The 17,764-nt window shown below is 43.1% G+C and overlaps 1 protein-coding gene across 1 annotated transcript in view; it reads left to right on the forward strand.

The window, feature by feature from the left end:
* Positions 1 to 308: 308 nt before the first annotated feature.
* Positions 309 to 17,764, forward strand: part of LOC139640304 (dystrophin-like) — a gene marked incomplete at its 3' end in the record, with an annotated part of 126,100 nt that continues 108,644 nt past the window's right edge. The window contains exon 1 of the mRNA XM_071514492.1: positions 309 to 390. Coding sequence (XP_071370593.1) covers positions 309 to 390 — 82 coding nt within the window. The remainder of the gene's footprint in view (positions 391 to 17,764) is intronic.

Here is a 17,764-nt window from a genome sequence, read left to right on the forward strand (position 1 = left end):
CCACCTCCTAGCACCCTATTTAGAGGTGGGAATGCTCCGACACCCAGCCCCCCACCCCCCTGCACACCTGCTCCTCTCCGTCTGTCCCTCTCTGACAGCCCGGTCCTCCTCCCTCCGTCCTCCCCTCTCTCTCACCGGAGCTCGGTTCCTGTCCAGATCGTCTCGCCTACTCTTCCTTCTCCTCCTCTGGCCATTTGTCCTGGATTTGCACTCTCTGTCTCCCCCCCCCTGGTGGATTTAACCCCTCTGTCTGGTCACTGTAACTCAAATAACTTTTTTTTTTTTAAATTCCCGGTCCCCCGTTACCTATGGCGGAGGCTGTGCGCCCCGAGGACTACTGCGACGAAGCGGTGGAGGACGAGTTTGGAGAGATCATCAAGTGTCGATCTGGTAGGAGAGGAAGTCTTCTCTACTCTGAGTGTGTGCGAGGGGGTGGGGGGTAAATGTGTTTGTGTGTGAGTGCGCGCGCGTGTGCGCGCGTCTGGGAGACCATTAGGTATCGATCTAGCTGGAAATGCCTCTCTGCGCGTGTGTGAGAAACAGCGCGTCGGTGTGTTTATGTGTGTGAGAGAGCGAGATAGAGGGAGCATATGCATCGGATGTGTGTGTGTTCTGGTGACCATTATATCATTAAAGCCTTTTCTGTCTCATGATGCTCAAATAGCCTGTCAAGTACGCTTTTTATCATTGACATCTCAACAATAATCCCAAAGTTTTCCAGTAACTGTGTTGAGCAGTGTCACAGCAACACATTGATTCAGGTACCATATAGAATATAAAATAGGGGTTATGTGCTATTTTTCCTCATACAATCTCCTTCTCTTTGACTATAACACCCCCTTAAGACTTCACCAAGACTGCTGAGTATTGGTGTAGTGGCAGTGGAGGAACTGGGTAAGGTGGGAGTGATGGGAATGCAGCTCAGGAACCGGCACACTGTGAGCCCAACTATAGGCCTGTATATGTCAACTGGAATTAGGCTGATGGGTGGTTAGACTCTTTCAGGAGGGGAGGTGAGTCTGTCACCTCATCTTGCCATACATTTCAAGGGTAATGGTAAATGAGCTGGTAGGTAGATATTTATATATATGACCTGAAAAGGGAGTAGTGTCTGTATTTGGTTTCCACTCCACACTATTACTGTTGTTGTTCTGTTCATGCATTTTTACTTTGCCAGATCTACTTTGTGTGTCTTTGGGGAGTTTGGGGGATGGCACTGCATATTCAATGAGTTAAAGGTGCTACATCTTTAAACATCGATATATCAGTGTCAAATGAAGCCTGATAGCTTGGTATAATTACAGTAAACAAACTGTACACACATTCTGACTTTAGCCCGGGGCTCGCTGGATTTGCCCTGCAGCTGGGTTAGCCCCGGCTGTGTTAGGGTTAACAGTAGAACTCAATGTGAAAAATGACTAAATTGGCCTCAGGCTAGCTTACTACCTAGCCCAACCCAGGGCTAACAATGTGCAGGCTGAATGTGTTGTGTGTGTGTGTATGTGTGTACTGTGTAGCGTGACCGTGACACTGAATGCCTACCAGCATGTTGGGATGGGTTAGAGGCCACAGAGGCTTTATTTCCCATTATAGAGCTTGTAAATACTGAATGACCTCGCATGGTCCATCAGCCTGGCAGTGGGACAGACGCACACTGTGACAGACAGACAGACTGACAGACACACAGACAGACAGATAGACAGACAGACCCACAGTCAGTCAGTCAGCCACTCTGAGACCTCCCTCCTCTTCCTCCTCTCGAGGTGAGTTTCCTCTTGCCAGCCTGTCTGTGTAAATAACTTTTGTTTTTTTCCCTCGAGTGACCTGCCTGCTTAAATAAAGGTTCAATAAATAAATAAAGCCCTCATTCCCCATCTCTTCCCCTCTCTCTCTCTCTCTCTCTCTCTCTCTCTCTCTCTCTCTCTCTCTCTCTCTGTCTCTCTCTCTCTCTCACTTTCTCTCTTCTCTGTCTATCTCTCTCGCCCACTCCCCCATGGTGCAGCTGGTGGGTCATCTCATGCTGGAAATAGCGGTCAGCTGGCCTGACGGATGCTGGTGTGCGGTTTCAGATAGCCTAGTTTGGGAGGCTGCCATGCTCCCCCTCTCCTCTCTCTCTCTCTCTCTCTCTCTTTCTCTCTCTCTCTGTCCCCCTCCCTCTAACTTCCCTCTATTTTTCTCTCTCTCATTTCTACAACCTGTTTATCACTCTGTCACTGTCTCTCTCCCTCTCTCGTCTTCTGTCCTCTGTCAATCTATCTCTCCTTCTTCCTCTCGCTCCTCCTCCCTCCCTCCAACTTTCCCTCCAACTCTCTTTCTCTTGCTCCCTCCTTTCTCTCTCTCTCTCTCTCTGTCTTTTTCTATATCCTTTGTCTCTCAATCTGTTTCTGTCTCCCTCTCTTTCTCTATCTCTCCCTCCCTCTCTCCAATTGACTTTGGCTCCTCTTCTCTCTTTTCCTACATTCTTTGTCTATGAATCTGTTTCTCTCTCCCACTCTCTTTGTCAATCTCTCTCTCTGTCTCTCTCTCTCTCTCTCTCTCTTCCTCTCTCTCTCTGTCATATTTTACCACCCAGGTTGCTCTTTACTGTGTGACTGGATTCTCTGTCAGTAGCTAAATCTAGCAGTCTGTCTCTGTGCTGGAGGCCTAACTAGGCAGACCTATGCTTTTAACATAGACTATATACTGTATATATATATTAACAAGTGCTTTAAAGCCCCATTTCAAACCACATGAATGACAAACTGAATGAGTTGGGGAGGAGACAGAGACATTTCCAATGTCACAGCTTGACGCTAACACAGTAGTCGACCAGTGCTTTGACAGTGATCGCTGAACATAAAATGATTTTCTGCCATGTTATTATAATGTCAAGGCAGGCGGTTGTACATTAAGTCACTGAAAGCAGGTTTCCATTCTGCAGTGTCAGGGCAGCTATTAGGATGTTGAGGGCCGCTAATGGCCCAATTCACCGGTTAAAATGCTACTATTTGTATCACACATAGATGACATGTTGCCACTTTCAATGCCGTAATTGCAGTAGTTGATGTTTTAGATGTGTTCTTGGTAGTTTACCTCACAATTACCTTTTTATATTTCTCAGATATTCATTTATTTCACACAAACCTCAAAAAATGTTGATAGTGTCCAATTATACCTGGGGCTTGTTCACTTCATATTCATTAGGCTACACATTTGCTTATTCATTACAATGTTTATTCATGTCATATTCATTAGACAGACAGATGGATGGATAGATAGATAGATAGATAGATAGATAGATAGATAGATAGATAGATAGATAGATGAAGATATAAATGTAGGAATATGATGTCTATTCAAAGCTGGAAACCCAACCTTGACACTTCTGGTGCCATTTTGTTAGAGTCTCAGCTGGATGTTTAACAAGACAAGTTTTGCCTTGGCTCTGCATTTTTGAGTGTGATTGGCAATTTGGTATAATATGCCGCCTCCAGCAACATACAAAAGTAGGCAGCCTATGACATGTTGCCCACTTGATTTATCCCTACTCTAGGCTGTGTGTATGTTTGTGTGTGTGCGCGTGTGTGTGTGTGTGTGTGTGTGGGTGTGAAACCGAGGGAGGGTCTGTGTTTTTTTTGCAGATTGGTTTTAAAATTGTAAAATTTATCAACATTGACAACCTTTCATCGGGTGTGGGGGAGCGAGAATGTGTGTTTGTGTGTATGTGTATACACGCATCTATCTGTGTGTGTGTGTGTGTTTCTGCATGTGTAGCCCTGTCTGTCTCATTATCACACCCTGCAGGTCCATAACCACCTCGCTATTACCCATCATGCTTTGCCTCGGCATGGGCTTGTGGACGCTAATCCTGATTGGAGCAGACAGGCAGGTAGATTCAGGCATTACAGCGGACGACCACACCCTAAGGACCCCTCTCTAATGTGCAGCGCTGTGGGTACACACAGAGAAAGGAAGGTTCTTCAAGGGTTCTTTAGCTGAGGTAGTGGGTCTATATAGAACCATAATGACTGAAATGACCATCTGATCTGTTAAAATATAAAAACAAACAAACTGGTAAATCAGAATAAAGTACCCAGTGTTAATACTGCTGATTTCAGTATTATAAGTAATACTTTTTTAGATACATTTTGCTACTTGATCGCTGATTGATATAATACCATACACACCCTCTCTCTTCTCTTCTCTTCTCTTCTCTTCTCTTCTCTTCTCTTCTCTTCTCTTCTCTTCTCTTCTCCTCCTTCCCTGTATTGTTTATCTTTCCCCTCTCCTTCCCACTTGTTGTTGATCTGTTTCTTCCTGCTGTGGCCCTGGGGAGGGTCCCGCCCTACTTCTGTCGCTTAGCCAGGAAATCATAACCGACCCTCCTCCTCTTTCACGTTCTCTCTTTTTCTATCACTCATTCCCTCCCCCCCACATACATTCTTTCGTCTTGTTTTCCACCTTCTTTTTCTCTCTCTCTCCATCCTCTCTAATTCGCTTTCTCTCTGCTTCTACAGTATGTCACCTACAGTATGTAACTTTTCAGCCTGCATTTTCTCATTTGTGGATTTTCTTTCTTTCTTTCTTTCTTTCTTTCTTTCTTTCCTCCCCATTACTGTCAGGTTGATCACTATCTTTCTCCCTAATAAGAACCCATAGAGAGTTGAAGGTGCAGTTAGTGGGAGGCATTAACACATAGGTCTGGTTAGAAACCCCCTGCGGTTAGGCCAATTAAAGAACACCAAACCAAACACACACTCGCACACGCGCATGTACACACACCACACAGACAGATACATACACACTTGCACACATCATAGACAGATACAGTATATACACACACACACACACATGCATACCCACACAGAAGGTTTACATGTACAAAACCATTAATTAATGCTCAGGGATTGATGTTGCCCCTGAGCGCTGGTTTGGGATCAGCCTCTTGGCCTTTTAAATCCTAACCTTCGCCGCCAAAGCTGATATAGCCACAGTGTCTGGGGACAACTTAACCCTACTTACTGTGCTGTACTGCTTACCGCTTACTATTTTCAGTAAATATTGACGCAGCCTTCTCCAAACATGTACCATATGGCCATTGTGCCGAGAGTAAAGAAAGAAAGAAAGAAAGAAAGAAAGAAAGAAAGAAAACTAAACAAAGAACTAAACATACAAAGAAACAGTTAACCAAAGAAACAAACATTTAATGAAACAAACAAAAAATTAACCAAACAAGCAACATACGTTCTGAAAGGATGATTCTCTGATCGGATAGTATAGCAGAATTCCAGTTTGTACAATGTGCCTGTCGTGTTGAATCCAGCTCAGTGAAACGATGAAAATGAAACAAGAGTGTAGCTCATTTTCCAGGCCTCAGTGAGGGCAGCCATCGGGGAAATTTAGTTTTCAAGTTGGTAGGATTTCTTTTAATGTAATATGAATGGGGCTTTTCATGAATTCAAATAAAACAAAAGATTTGCAGCTAAATGTTTAATGAACCAAAGACTGTAGATAAAATCTTACCTGGAGAATCAATTACACTGACGGCTGGGATTAAATAGGGTTCAGATGCACTGTGGTGAAAAACTCCTTTTAGCAATCAAAGCCGTAGATGGAGTTTGGCTTTTACTATGTGTTCCATGTTGCTGCCCCTTCCCTAGAACTACAAATGACTGAAAATATGAAACAAGCAAGGTCTATTTGTTATGTGGTGAATGTAGCAGGTATGAATGTGAACCAAGGTGTTGCTCAAAACTAGAGTACATGCATAACAAAGCTTCCTTGGATGAATAGAGGTTAACAAAGCAATGCTTCAACATTGCCATTGCCAAATTTGGCATCTCCTGCCATATAAGTTTATTAGCATGTTACTCTCTGTCTCTCTCAGCAAGTCACAGCTTCTTAGCAATTACATTGGAGTAGGGAACCCAGCTGCCATTGAAAACAACATGTGTGAAACCCAAACTTCATCTCCCGACTCTTTTAGTCAATGGCTCTGTTAACTATGAAAGAGTAATGTCATTTATGAACAGTAGATGGCAGCAGAGGCAGTCAGTGTCTTTCTCCCCAAAGGGACTCTGGAGATGCTGGTGATGTAGATAAATGTGTAGGAATAGATATGATAGATATTTTCTTGGGGGATTTGTGTCTGGCTGTGAGAGAGAGAGAGGTTGGGTGATACAGAGAGAAAGAGAGGAAGAAAGAGAGAGAGAGAGGGAGAGACAGAGAGAGGGTGGAATTGACAGGTGGAAAGGTAAAGGGAGAAAAAAAGATTAAAGGAAAGAAGCTTGGGGGAAAAAGAGAGACAGTTGTATATGTTGTTGAGGGTGTGCAAGGATGGGTGGTGAAATAAATGACACACACACACACACACACACACACACACACACACACACAACTCTCTCTCTCTCTCTCTCTCTCTCTCTGCCAGCAGTGGGAGTAGAGGGTGCAGTGTATGATCTGACCCACATGGAGTTTCTGGGTCACTACAGACCAGAGGAAGGGGGGTGATTGTAATGAGTCTGGCAGAAGAGGATCCCTAAGGACCCCCTCCCATTCGCTCTCTTACACTCGCTGTTGCTCTCTGTCTATCTCAATCACACACACACACACACACACACACACACACACACACACACACGCGTCTACACATACAAAACCTTTTTTGGGTTAGGAAAAGTCATGTCAGGGAAAGTGGATTTTTCAGAATCAGGTTGTACCCCATTGTAATGGAACTGGGCCAACAGCACCCAGCAGGGCTCATACCGATCATTCAGGTTGGATTAATAGTCACGTTGGGCCCAAGTCATCCACAAAAAACGTTCCTCACTGCAAAGATTACTGTTGCATTGATGTATCAGCTCTCCTGTCATATTGTCGGTGTGGTGTCATTTCTGAACAGGCCGTTTCAAGCTAGAAGGATCAGTCATCCCTTTACTGTTGGTACAATGTAGTTTCTGAACTTTCTCTAAAGTCATTTGAGACATGCTTGTGATAAAGGGCTATATAAATTAACAATCTTGAACTTGAAATTGAACAGAACAGGTCATTTCAAGCGAGAAGGATCAGTCATCCCTTTATGATTGGACCGTTGGTACAATGTAGTTTCTGAACTGCTGAACAGGCTATTTCAAGCCAACAAGGTCTGCCATTCCTTTAGGTACAATGTGGTCACAAACTGCTGAGTGGGCTGTTTGAAGCCAGCTGGGTCAGTCACTCACTTGGCCTATGACTATCTGTACACTGTGGTTTCTGAACTGCTGAGCTGGTCATGTCAAACCGGGATTTATTGATCCCTGCTTCCCCCCCCTCCAGGGAAATCAGAGGTCAGGGTCAGCTACAGAACAGCAGGTAGGGATTCAATGCCTTGCTCTGAGACACAGGACTTGAACCCGGGTCCTCCAGTTAAACGCTGGCCTCTCTCCTCACCACGCCGCCCTGGTTCCCTACAGTGCAGCGTCTGAACTGCTGAGCGGGCCGTTTGAAGCCAGTCGGTTGTATCTGAGGGTGATGAGGTTTGAAAATTATTTGTGTTGATGTTGTGGATTTCAGAGAATGTGCAGTGCAGTGTAAGGATAAAGTAGCAGAGTGTGTGCGTCTAATCCGATCGGTGCCAAAAGCAGGTTCAGAGGGGGGCGGTTGTGGGAAATCAAGTCTGTGAATGGAACAGAACTGAAAAGAAGACTTTTACAGCAAACTATTTGACTGAACCAGAATCCTCACTGTGGCTGGATTACTTGGGATTTCCAACTTGTCAGAGTGTAAATCAATAGTTTTAGATAACTTTTAGTTTTACCTCATAGGAAATGGCAGAAGAATAGAATAAACAGTACAGAAAACAGTATAACATACAACAGAAAAGAACAAGGAGGAGGATCAAAAGAGATCAGCAGGTTTGGTTCTAAAATATCTTTTGGAAAACCATGACAGAAAACAGAGTGAAGAGAGAGAGAGACAGAGAGAGAGAGAGAGACAGAGAGACAGATTATATGATTTAGATCAATGGCTGGATCTGCTCTTGTCCTCAAGTCAGCAAACAATCATATTGCATAACACACACACACATACAGAGGGAGAGAGTTTGGTAATGAGCCTCACTCACTCACTCTCAATGTCTCTCACACACAGAGAGAGAGAGAGAAAGAGAGAGAAAGAGAGCGAGACCTACAAGGCCAACACCATCAAACGGACAGAGATGATGAAGAAATAAGATTCACTACTGCTCCGCTTTGATCCTCTCTGCTGCATCGATATCAAACGTGTGTGTGTATGTGTGTGTGTTTTGTCTGGTTATCTAGATCTATGTCTGTACTGTTCATTCTCATGCATGGGCATTGGTATGTGTGTATGTATGTATGTGCTTTTGTGTGTGTCAGGGGGTGAATGTGTGTCCACGCATATATACTGTACTTTCCCATGCACAGAGAAAACGGTATGACTGCGCTCATATATATATACAGTATATAGGCTATATGTGTGTATTCATCTTTCTGCATTCGTTTGGTGTTCGTGCTCACGCATGACCACTCATATGTGCCTGTGTGTGTGTGTGTGTGTGTGTGTGTGTGTGTGTGTGTGTGTGTGTGTGTGTGTGTGTGTGTGTGTGCGTGTCTGTTTGACTTTGTCTGTGTACCATTCGTGATCATGCATGTCCATTTTTATACTGTGTGTGTGTTGTGAATGTGTGTGTGTCAGCGTTTGTTTGTTTTGAGGTGAGATTAATACCTCCCCCCCCCCCCCCCCACACACACACACACACAAATAAGTAATTGCATATTTTCTGTCTGTAGGTTTCATGAGAGACTTTCCATGTGTATGTTTATCCAAGTCCTTAATGCAATATACCAAGATTCACTGAGCATTTACTTCACAGTTTATGCCCTGCATGGTAATATCAAGCCAGGCATCTAAGTTATATCAATTATATAAAATGCAAGGAGATGCGAAAGATGCAAAAAAGAGGAACGGTTTTAATTTCAAAGACTGATATCACCTCCACTCTGCACTCCTGCTCCTTCTTCCATTTCCGTAGTGCATCCTTCAATATCAGATTCAAAAACTGCAGCGATCTCTTTCCAAGAATTTAAAATGACTTCACACTTCCCAGAATATTTCTAAGGTGTGTGTGTGTGTGTGTATGTATGTATGTATTTTGTGTGTGTGTCTACTCCTGTGTGCAAGAGGCAGAGTGTGTGCAAGCGCCTTCTTTCTCTCACTTTAATTTGCTCTGCATCGTAAAGTGAATGTGTGTGTGTGTATCTGTGTGTGTATGTTCATGTGTGAGAGAGTGTCTGTGCCTAGTGATACTGTTTTCACTGTGCATGGGAAAGTAGTGTGTGTTTGTGTGTGTGAGTATACATATGTGTTTTCCAGCCCAGTGAATGCCATTTTCTCAGTGTATGAGAGAGGAACAGAGTGTGTGTGCATGTTCGTGTGTGTGTGTGTGTGTGTGTGTGTGTGTGTGTGTGTGCACATATGTGTGTGTCACCCGAGTGAATGCTGATTTTTCTGTGCATGCTCTTCTCTCTGCTACCTCAGTTTTCTCGTAGCTCAGCAGGTTATAGATCCACAGTTGCCCTGATTCAGTTTCAACTGAGAACTTATTAATCCGGCCTTCTCTCTCTCTCTCTGCTATTTGCTCTCCTCTCTTATTTGTTCTCCCTCTCTTTTTCTCACTCTCTCTCTCTCAATCTATTTTCCTCTTTCTCTTCCCATTTGTTTCCTTTTCTCTGTTTGTTTTGCTGTCTCTCTTCCCTTTTTTTTTTCTCTCGTTTTTCATATCTGTTTTGTTTTCTCATTCTCTCTTATTTGCTCTTGCTGGTACTCTCCATTTTGTTTTGTCTTTCGCACATATTCCCTTGCTCTCTACACACTCTCACACACACACGCACACACACACGTTCTCCCTGTCTCTCAATTCTCTTCTATTTCTCTTCCTTTCTCTCTCCTTTCTCTTTTTAAAGGCACTGTCAGCAATGTTCTTTTCATTTTTGCTCCCGAAATGGTGTCACGAGGTTGATGAAAAGAAAAGATGGAATGGGAGAGACGATTTAGGAAATACAGATGAGGGCAGGGAAGAGAGAGAGAGAGCGAGACAGGGAGAGAGAGAGAGAGAGACAGATGGCCAGAGGGCAGAGGGGGCAGTTGGGTTGAAAGGTTGAAAGGAAGGTAGGAGGGAGAGGAAGATGGAGGAATGGGGGAGAAGATGTGAAAAAAGCAAGGAGGGCAGAGGTTTGGGGGGGTCTAGAAGGGAAGTCGCAGGAGGGATGGGTGAAGGGCAGAGCGAGGGATGGAGAGGAGAAAGTTGAAACAGAGGCAGGAAGGGAGAAGAGCACACACACAAACACACACACACACACACACACAGTCACACAGGGACCATGAGGGAAGGAGGATGAAGAGACAGAGGGGTTCAGAGGTGTAGAGGCTGAGAAACGGGGGGATTGAGGAAGAGAGTAACAGATGGAGGAATGGGGGGGCGGCAGGAGGCATGGAGAGAGGGAAGAAGGGGGGATAGAGGGGAGACAAGAAGATGAGAGGTGGAGGAAGGGAGGTGGTTGTAGGTGTCGGAGGTCTAGAGGCTGGTGCACTCAAGGAGATGGCAGAGAGATTTGGGGTTCTGAAAGTTTGAGTGTTTTGCAAACTTAAGGACTCTCAGCTGGTTAGCAGGTATAGATGGTCTGAGTTGTAGTAGCCTATTGGTTAACCTGGTAATCGTTATAAAAAAATCCAAGAAGAAGGAAATCTCATTGTTTGGAGTCGTCAAGACCAAAAGAACCCTATGCCTACGATACATCTTGTGTTATCTTGTGTTATATAGGCAATATGCAATTCTGCAATTCTGCAATTTCCAAATCACAGAGGATACAATTAATTGCTTAAGAGAGAGAAGCATCCAAAACTCAGAGCTCCAGGTAGGCTAATCTTATTGGTGAAAACCTTTCATCATACTCAAACTCAGTAAGTCCTGCACACTGACATCTATTTTTTTTTTTACAAAATCACTTTTCTTTAAACAATTTTAAAGTTCCAAATAAAATGATGACAAGAAAAACATGGTGTTAAGCTAGGCAGTTCTGGGATAAATGCAGGTTTTGGGGGACAGCAGGTTTGTCTTGTGGTTAGAGAGAGTCCTTCACCTGGAGGATCTGGGTTCAAGCCCCTTGTTAGCAAGTATCCCCTCTTCTGAAGTGTCCTTGGGCAAGACACTGAATCCCCACCAACGCTGCTCTGTAGCTGAGCCTGCACTGTGATCTCTCTGGAGGGGCCCAGAAAACAAGTGATTTCCCTGCGGGGATCAACAAAGCGTCACATTATTCATTCTAGGCAACACTGTCAGCAACAGGCAACAAATTGAGCAACAGGGTCAGAAATCTGTTCTTCTGTTTCTGGACAACAAGCCCTTCCTTTGTAATTCGGGTAACCATGCTGAGGAAATTACCTGAAGCTGTTGTATCAGAGAAACCTAAAATTATGCCCTGTGTATAACCATCTGCACTTTTCATAACACTGACGGCTTGCATTGTCATTATCCCTTTTGTTAAAATAATTTAATCTATGTCTGTTTTATTAGAGGGTAGATCGTGGTGAGTGACAGGAAAGATTAGAAAGAGAAATGACATCTACCTGGTTTGGAACTGACAATGTTGTAAATGGTGTCTTAAGCCTACTTAGCACATCTTTAAGGCATGTTGAAAAGTAGCCAAGATGTGTTATCGCTATAGACGGGTGTGAATGTGTGAATATTCACACAAGTCGTACCACAAGGAGCTTCCAAAAAGGGGTGCAGGGCGTCTTGGTGGCTCAGTGAGCTAAGGCACATGGATTGTAACTGTGCCTCCAATACCAACGCTCCACAAAATGCCTTATCCCCCTCCCTCTCTTTCTCTCTCTTGTCTGTCCTGTCACTGTCGAATTTTCACATTTACATTCCAGGCGTTTAGCTGACTCTTCATCCAGGGCAACTGGCTGAGAATGCTACAGTAGAATACGCTTCAATTTCTTGATCGGCAACATTACAAGCATCCAATAATAAGGAGTGCAGGGATTAGAGCCACAGTGCCTTGATAATATTGCTGTGGTCATAGAACGATCATAGGAGAGGGAAGTGCTGGGAAAGGAAACAAAAAAGGGGATTTTTAGGATTTTTATGAGCGTGAGCAGAGGAGAAAGATGTGGGAGAGAGGATGTGATTCAGTGGAGAGAGGCTGATGTGAGGTATTTCTTGAAAAGCCTGGCCTAACGTTTACCATCACCTAAAGCACCTATACCGTTACATTTTAAAAATGTCATTGGCAGGAATTCCTACAGCAGCTTGTGGCAAGGGAAACTGAAGGTCCAGCTGAAACTCTCGCTCATGTAATATGACACGTGTGCGGTTAAGAAAAGAAAAGCAACTAATATTCACAACGCCAAGGGGATCCCCTTTAGAATAATCAAGGAAGAAACAAGTGTTAGGGTTGACACGCAGATGAAAGAGCGAGGGATGAGAGACATAAAGAGAGAAGGTGGGAGGGCTGGGGAGGAGAGGGACAGGGTTCTGATTGCAGTTAATTGCTGTTCGCATCCAGGGCGGGTCTAATCACCGAGGCTCTGTGTGTGAGTGTGAGTGTGTCTGTGTATTACCGTATCTACATCCCCCTGCTTTGTGTGTGTGTGTGTGTATGTAGACTATGCTAATTCTTCCCCAGCCTCTGGGTATAGCCCTGAGCTCAGTCGAGCGGCGGCTTGGTCGTGCTTTAGCCTTGGTTTATAATTAGCAAATAGATTATATTCCAGAGCCTCCGCTGCACCCTCCACGCCTCCAAATCAGGCAGGGACCATTTTAAAGTTACATAAGACTGAGAGGAGAGACAGAGAGAGGAGAGATAACACCATATAAATAACTTTTCTCCCTCTCCTTCATTTTGTGTGCCTGTGTGATATCTTTGTCCCCTCATCAACCATTTCTTCTCTCTCTCATTCCCCCCGGGGAATATCTGTTTTACCATTAGGCTGCTGCACAGTGGGGAGTCAGCATTCTGGTGCTGACTTCAAACCTACATCCGCTTTGACACAGTTTGCATCTTGACATTAAAATTAAAATCACAAAACAAACTATTCTTTTGACTTGAAGTACAAAGTCATCTGCCATTTGGCGGACGCTTTTATCCGAAGCCCCCGACAGAGCCGTGAGTGTTTTGTAGGCTACTAAATGTGTTGAGTGTGGCCTCAGTGTTGAACCCCTCAACAGGGCTGGAAACAGTCCCAAAATATCTTACACAAGTAGAAGCACTGTTGCTGTTTGTTGCTGAAATTCAACTTAAGTAGAGGTAAAATTACTGGTGTAAAAATCTACTAAGTAAAAGTAATTAGTAGCTAATTTAAACTGTTCCCTTTTACAAAAGAGAACATTGTGAGATGTGACCGTTTCTATGCAAATCTAAAAGATTGAGAGGACAGAGTTCAAACTAGATTCTTTTAATAACTTCTTCTTTAACTTCTTTTCCAAAGTAAAGTAAAGCTGATTTAAAATGTAGGTGATAAAATTAAGTACTTCAGTCAAACATATTTAAGTAGTAGTAGTAAAGTAAAATTACTGATTTTAAAAAATACTCAAAAAAGTACAATGACATGAAAAAGCTACTCAATAACAGTAACGAGAATTTGTCATTAGTAATCTCCACCCTCGCCCCTAGTCATGTCAGTGTTAGTGCCAAGCCCTCCACATTACGCCACACTAGACGACATTATTGCTGTGAATGAAAGCCTTGCATACAGTTTTGTAAGAGCTGAGAAACAAGGTGATGACAGTGACACCTGTGCCTTTTGTAAAACCTTACAATGGGTTTTTAATAGACCGTGAAACCGACTAAGCACATAAAGGGCTGTGTAAAACTTTCAGCTCAACTAAACCAATGAAAAACATCAACATTGGAGAGAGGAGATATACTTGTACTGCGGTCCTGAACTGAGACTGGGGCTCACTGAAACATGCGAGTGCCGTTGCCATGAGGCAGATTTCCAAAAACAACCCAGGGCTGTGCTCCTTTTTGGATCCTGGTGCGTGAGAGCGATCAAACTTTATGGCTTAGTGAAAACTGAGTGCTGGCTCCCATCCTCGGAGACATTCATCATCTGTTGTATTCTATCAATTGATTTTAATAATGTCCACGGGCTAGATGAAAGATAAGAAGAGACCTTGGATTTGAAGCCGAATAGCAGCCTTACTTACTTTATTCTCAGGTTTATTTTTTACAGAGGCAGCAATCCACATCAATCATCATTATTTTGTTTTATGTAATGAAATGAGCACAATATATTTGATTTAATAAAGTAACCTGCATGTCATTGTCAAATAAACCCTTGGCTTCAACAGTCTGATTCAAATGCGTTTCTATTTATTGATTTTGTACAGGTCCGCAGGATAGATCAAGGCTGATTAGAGACCTTAGACTTCAAGTGTGGTAGTTGTCTTGCTTAGTTTACTCCATTAGATTTAATTTGACCCATGCAGCAGAGTAGATCAATCAGAATTTTGTCTTAATGAGCCGGTCTCAGTTGGCTGGCCAGTTTTGTAGCCGCAGGCTCTGGTAGTCTGTTAGTTGACTTGTTTACATGTCCTCAAGCTAGAATTAAGTTCATTACGGGGCCTTGGACTTGATGCCAAAGTTGCTTAGGCGCTTGTCAGCATGGGCTGCTGTGTGCGTTGTTTTAGGACACAGGGGTGCCCACTGCACAGGCAGGGGCTGAAGGGCTTAAAGGCAAACAAATCACATTAGAAAGAGACCAAGAGCGCAAAGCATTAGGAGGAGCACATCACAGTCCAATTAATTTCAACATAATTCTAGACCAATACCGAAAGTCAGCAGTTTTAAATTTTTCTTTCATGGATGTTTACCGCCGTTAGCAATGAGCAATGTGTGCCTAACAGATGCCATTACTGTCTGCCTAGAATTGATCCAGGCTCACAAGTCAGGATCAATATTACTGAATTTGCTAAATGTACAGGAATTTGTCTTGGTGGCATTGCTGCTGGGATGTATCAACTTAAGTGTCACAGGACAGTACATACTGACACAGCATGGTGCAGGAACAACAGGACCTGACAGAGGGAAGGGACAAGACACAATCAATAGACTGACATATCACTCTATGCATCTTTACATATCACTCAGCTCCAAGACTCTTCTTATTTGGAAGCTTTATTATGATAAAACCACTCATTCAAAATTTTTACCCCAAATGTGTTAGCAGTGGTGGAGGCTTTGTTTCTGTTGTGGCCAGTCACTGTTGATTAAAGCCAGCTTTAATTTCTCCTGCTTGATCAACAAGCCAGGAGTAGTAGAGAAGTAGACAAGCTAAAGAATTTAATTAGCCCTCAGGTTGTTTGACACCATTGTATACTTGTGTAATGTATACTTGTGTAATGTAATTTAAAACTGATTTTGGTCTGCGTTTTTTTTTTTATCAACAAGGGCAAGCAGGTGAAAAACCTCACAGGTAAAATACTCCTGAAGCGATATTTCACTTTGGTGGAACATTGCAAGAGTTTTGTTCCAAAACAACATAATCTGCATTTGACAAAATGTCACCCACTCTTACAAAATGATTGGTAGCACAAAATGAAAACAAATTGACTCTTTTCTTGACCTTATTTCTACGTAGCCATTTTGAATTTACGTCATTTAGGTTTGGGAAACTCTACCTTGAAGATTGGCATATAAAAAGACATATCAACACAGGACTTCAGACCTTAGAGTTATAAAATTAGCTGGCAATCTCAGGAACAACAGCTACAGTGACTGCTTGAATCAGGGAAGGGAAGTCAGCTTACTAGCTAGTTAGCTGGTTACTAGATTAATGTAGCTAGCTATAGTGGGCCAAATATATTGCCTTAAAATATATCCCTCCGGATTCTTGAGATCCATTTGTTTCTAATGGGGTTTTCAGTGGGGAATCCGTTAAATGATACATGTCTGTCTGATTCCCTGCGTTTGTATGATGTGCATCTGGGTACAACAGGACACAACTGAGCTGTACTTGCTCTTCTGTGTAGATTTTCCCACCCCAAGTGTGTAATAAGTTCAAAATGGCAGCTGTGGGAATAAGGTCTTTTCATAGTATTCTGTTACATCACCACACAAGCATCTTGGTAGGAAAATAACAGGTGATTGTAATAAATTAACAGGTGATCATAATCAAAGGATAGCCACAGGCAATGAGCTGTGTATGTAGTAAAGCACCCTATTGGAAATACATGTGACATCATGGGAATACTATGAATAGATAGAAGGTAAATTAAGTCCTAAAAAAAATGTTAATGAAGGTAAATTAAGTCCTTGGTTGATAAATTGTAAACACTTTTCACTGGAATGGATTCTCTCCAATGATGAACTTCAAGTAATTGTTTTTTTCCAAGATAGATCTCTAGCGTTGGGGAATAGAATTCTTCATTTGCATAACATGAGCAGTAATTCAATAGATCCTCTGTATCCAGGTATGAAATAATTAAACTAATTAATTAAACTATCACATAAATGATTGCTGGTGGGCTGTTTTCTGTAATAATAATTATACATTTCACATAAATAACAGAGGATTATGCTAATGTTTTTAAACTGATCACTAGTAAGACATACAGTACTGAGCTATTGAATTATTATCCCACAGGATGTTTGACTTGAGGCTGTCATACAAATCTCATATTTAATGTATTCAAGCAGGTTAATTGCTTGCTCAGCTGGGATTTTGGAGAATTTTGGAGTGCAAACGCTCTTAATAAGTAGACAAAGTGAACAATTGCATTGCCCCTAAGGTTATTTCACTTGGGGCAGGGGTTTAAAATAACAGTCTTTAACAAGTAAACAAACTGAACAATTGGATTACCTCACGGGTCGTTTGACTTGGGGCAGTCGTACAAATTAATTCAAGTGGGCTTTGAGTTTATTTGCTCGATCAACGGGGGAAGCAGGTACAACATTTCAGAGTGGAGAGTGATGTTAAACTTCCTCGGCTTGTTAGTATAAACAAACAGCAGCTACTGAGGCCTTACACTGCATCTTCAGTAATCTCGCTTTCTTTTTATTCCTCTCTTTCTCATATATTACATACACACACAGACACACACACACACACACACACACACACACACACACACACACACACAAGCAGGATCACACAGACATTGGAGCACAAAAAGACAAAATGTTCTAGTTGACTGTTTATATTCTAATTGCTACCAGGAGTAAAGAGGTGGTAATTACAAACCACTGTGTGTGTGTGTGTGTGTGCGTGTGTGTGTGTGTGTGTTTATCTGCGCGCATCAGTGTGCATTCTTGACTGTGTCTCTCTGTGTGTGTTCTTGTGTGTATCTGTGCATTTGTGTGTGTGTGCTCTCACGCCGTCATGTGAGAAATGCTCGTTAAGCTAATGACTCCGCCCTCCCCGGGATCATTCTCGGCGGGAAACATGCATACATTTATCGCCACTGGCAGCACAACAATACAGATGCCATAGCAACTGTAGCCGGGATACAATACAGTAGGCTCCGAGGTCCTTGGCAACCCGGGCGCTTCCCCAAAACTCCCAGAGAGCCTGAAGGCAGCTGGAGCTGACACATGGCTACAGTGGTATACACACACACACCCGCAAGCCCTGTGTGTGTTCGTGCGGAGTTGGTGTGTGTGTGTGCGACAGAGAGAGAGAGAGAGAGAGAGAGAGAGTCAGGTTCCGGCTCCCAGTATCTGCTCCCAGTGTTAAGCCATTGCATCGAACAAAACCCGTTGAGGGCTTTTATGACTGAAAT

This window comes from Centroberyx affinis, unplaced genomic scaffold (genome assembly GCF_046629955.1).
Source record: "Centroberyx affinis isolate AG114_WGS23_722 - 3 ecotype Tasmania unplaced genomic scaffold, CSIRO-AGI_Caff_v1 ptg000287l_1, whole genome shotgun sequence".
Classification (NCBI taxonomy): Eukaryota; Metazoa; Chordata; class Actinopteri; order Beryciformes; family Berycidae; genus Centroberyx; species Centroberyx affinis.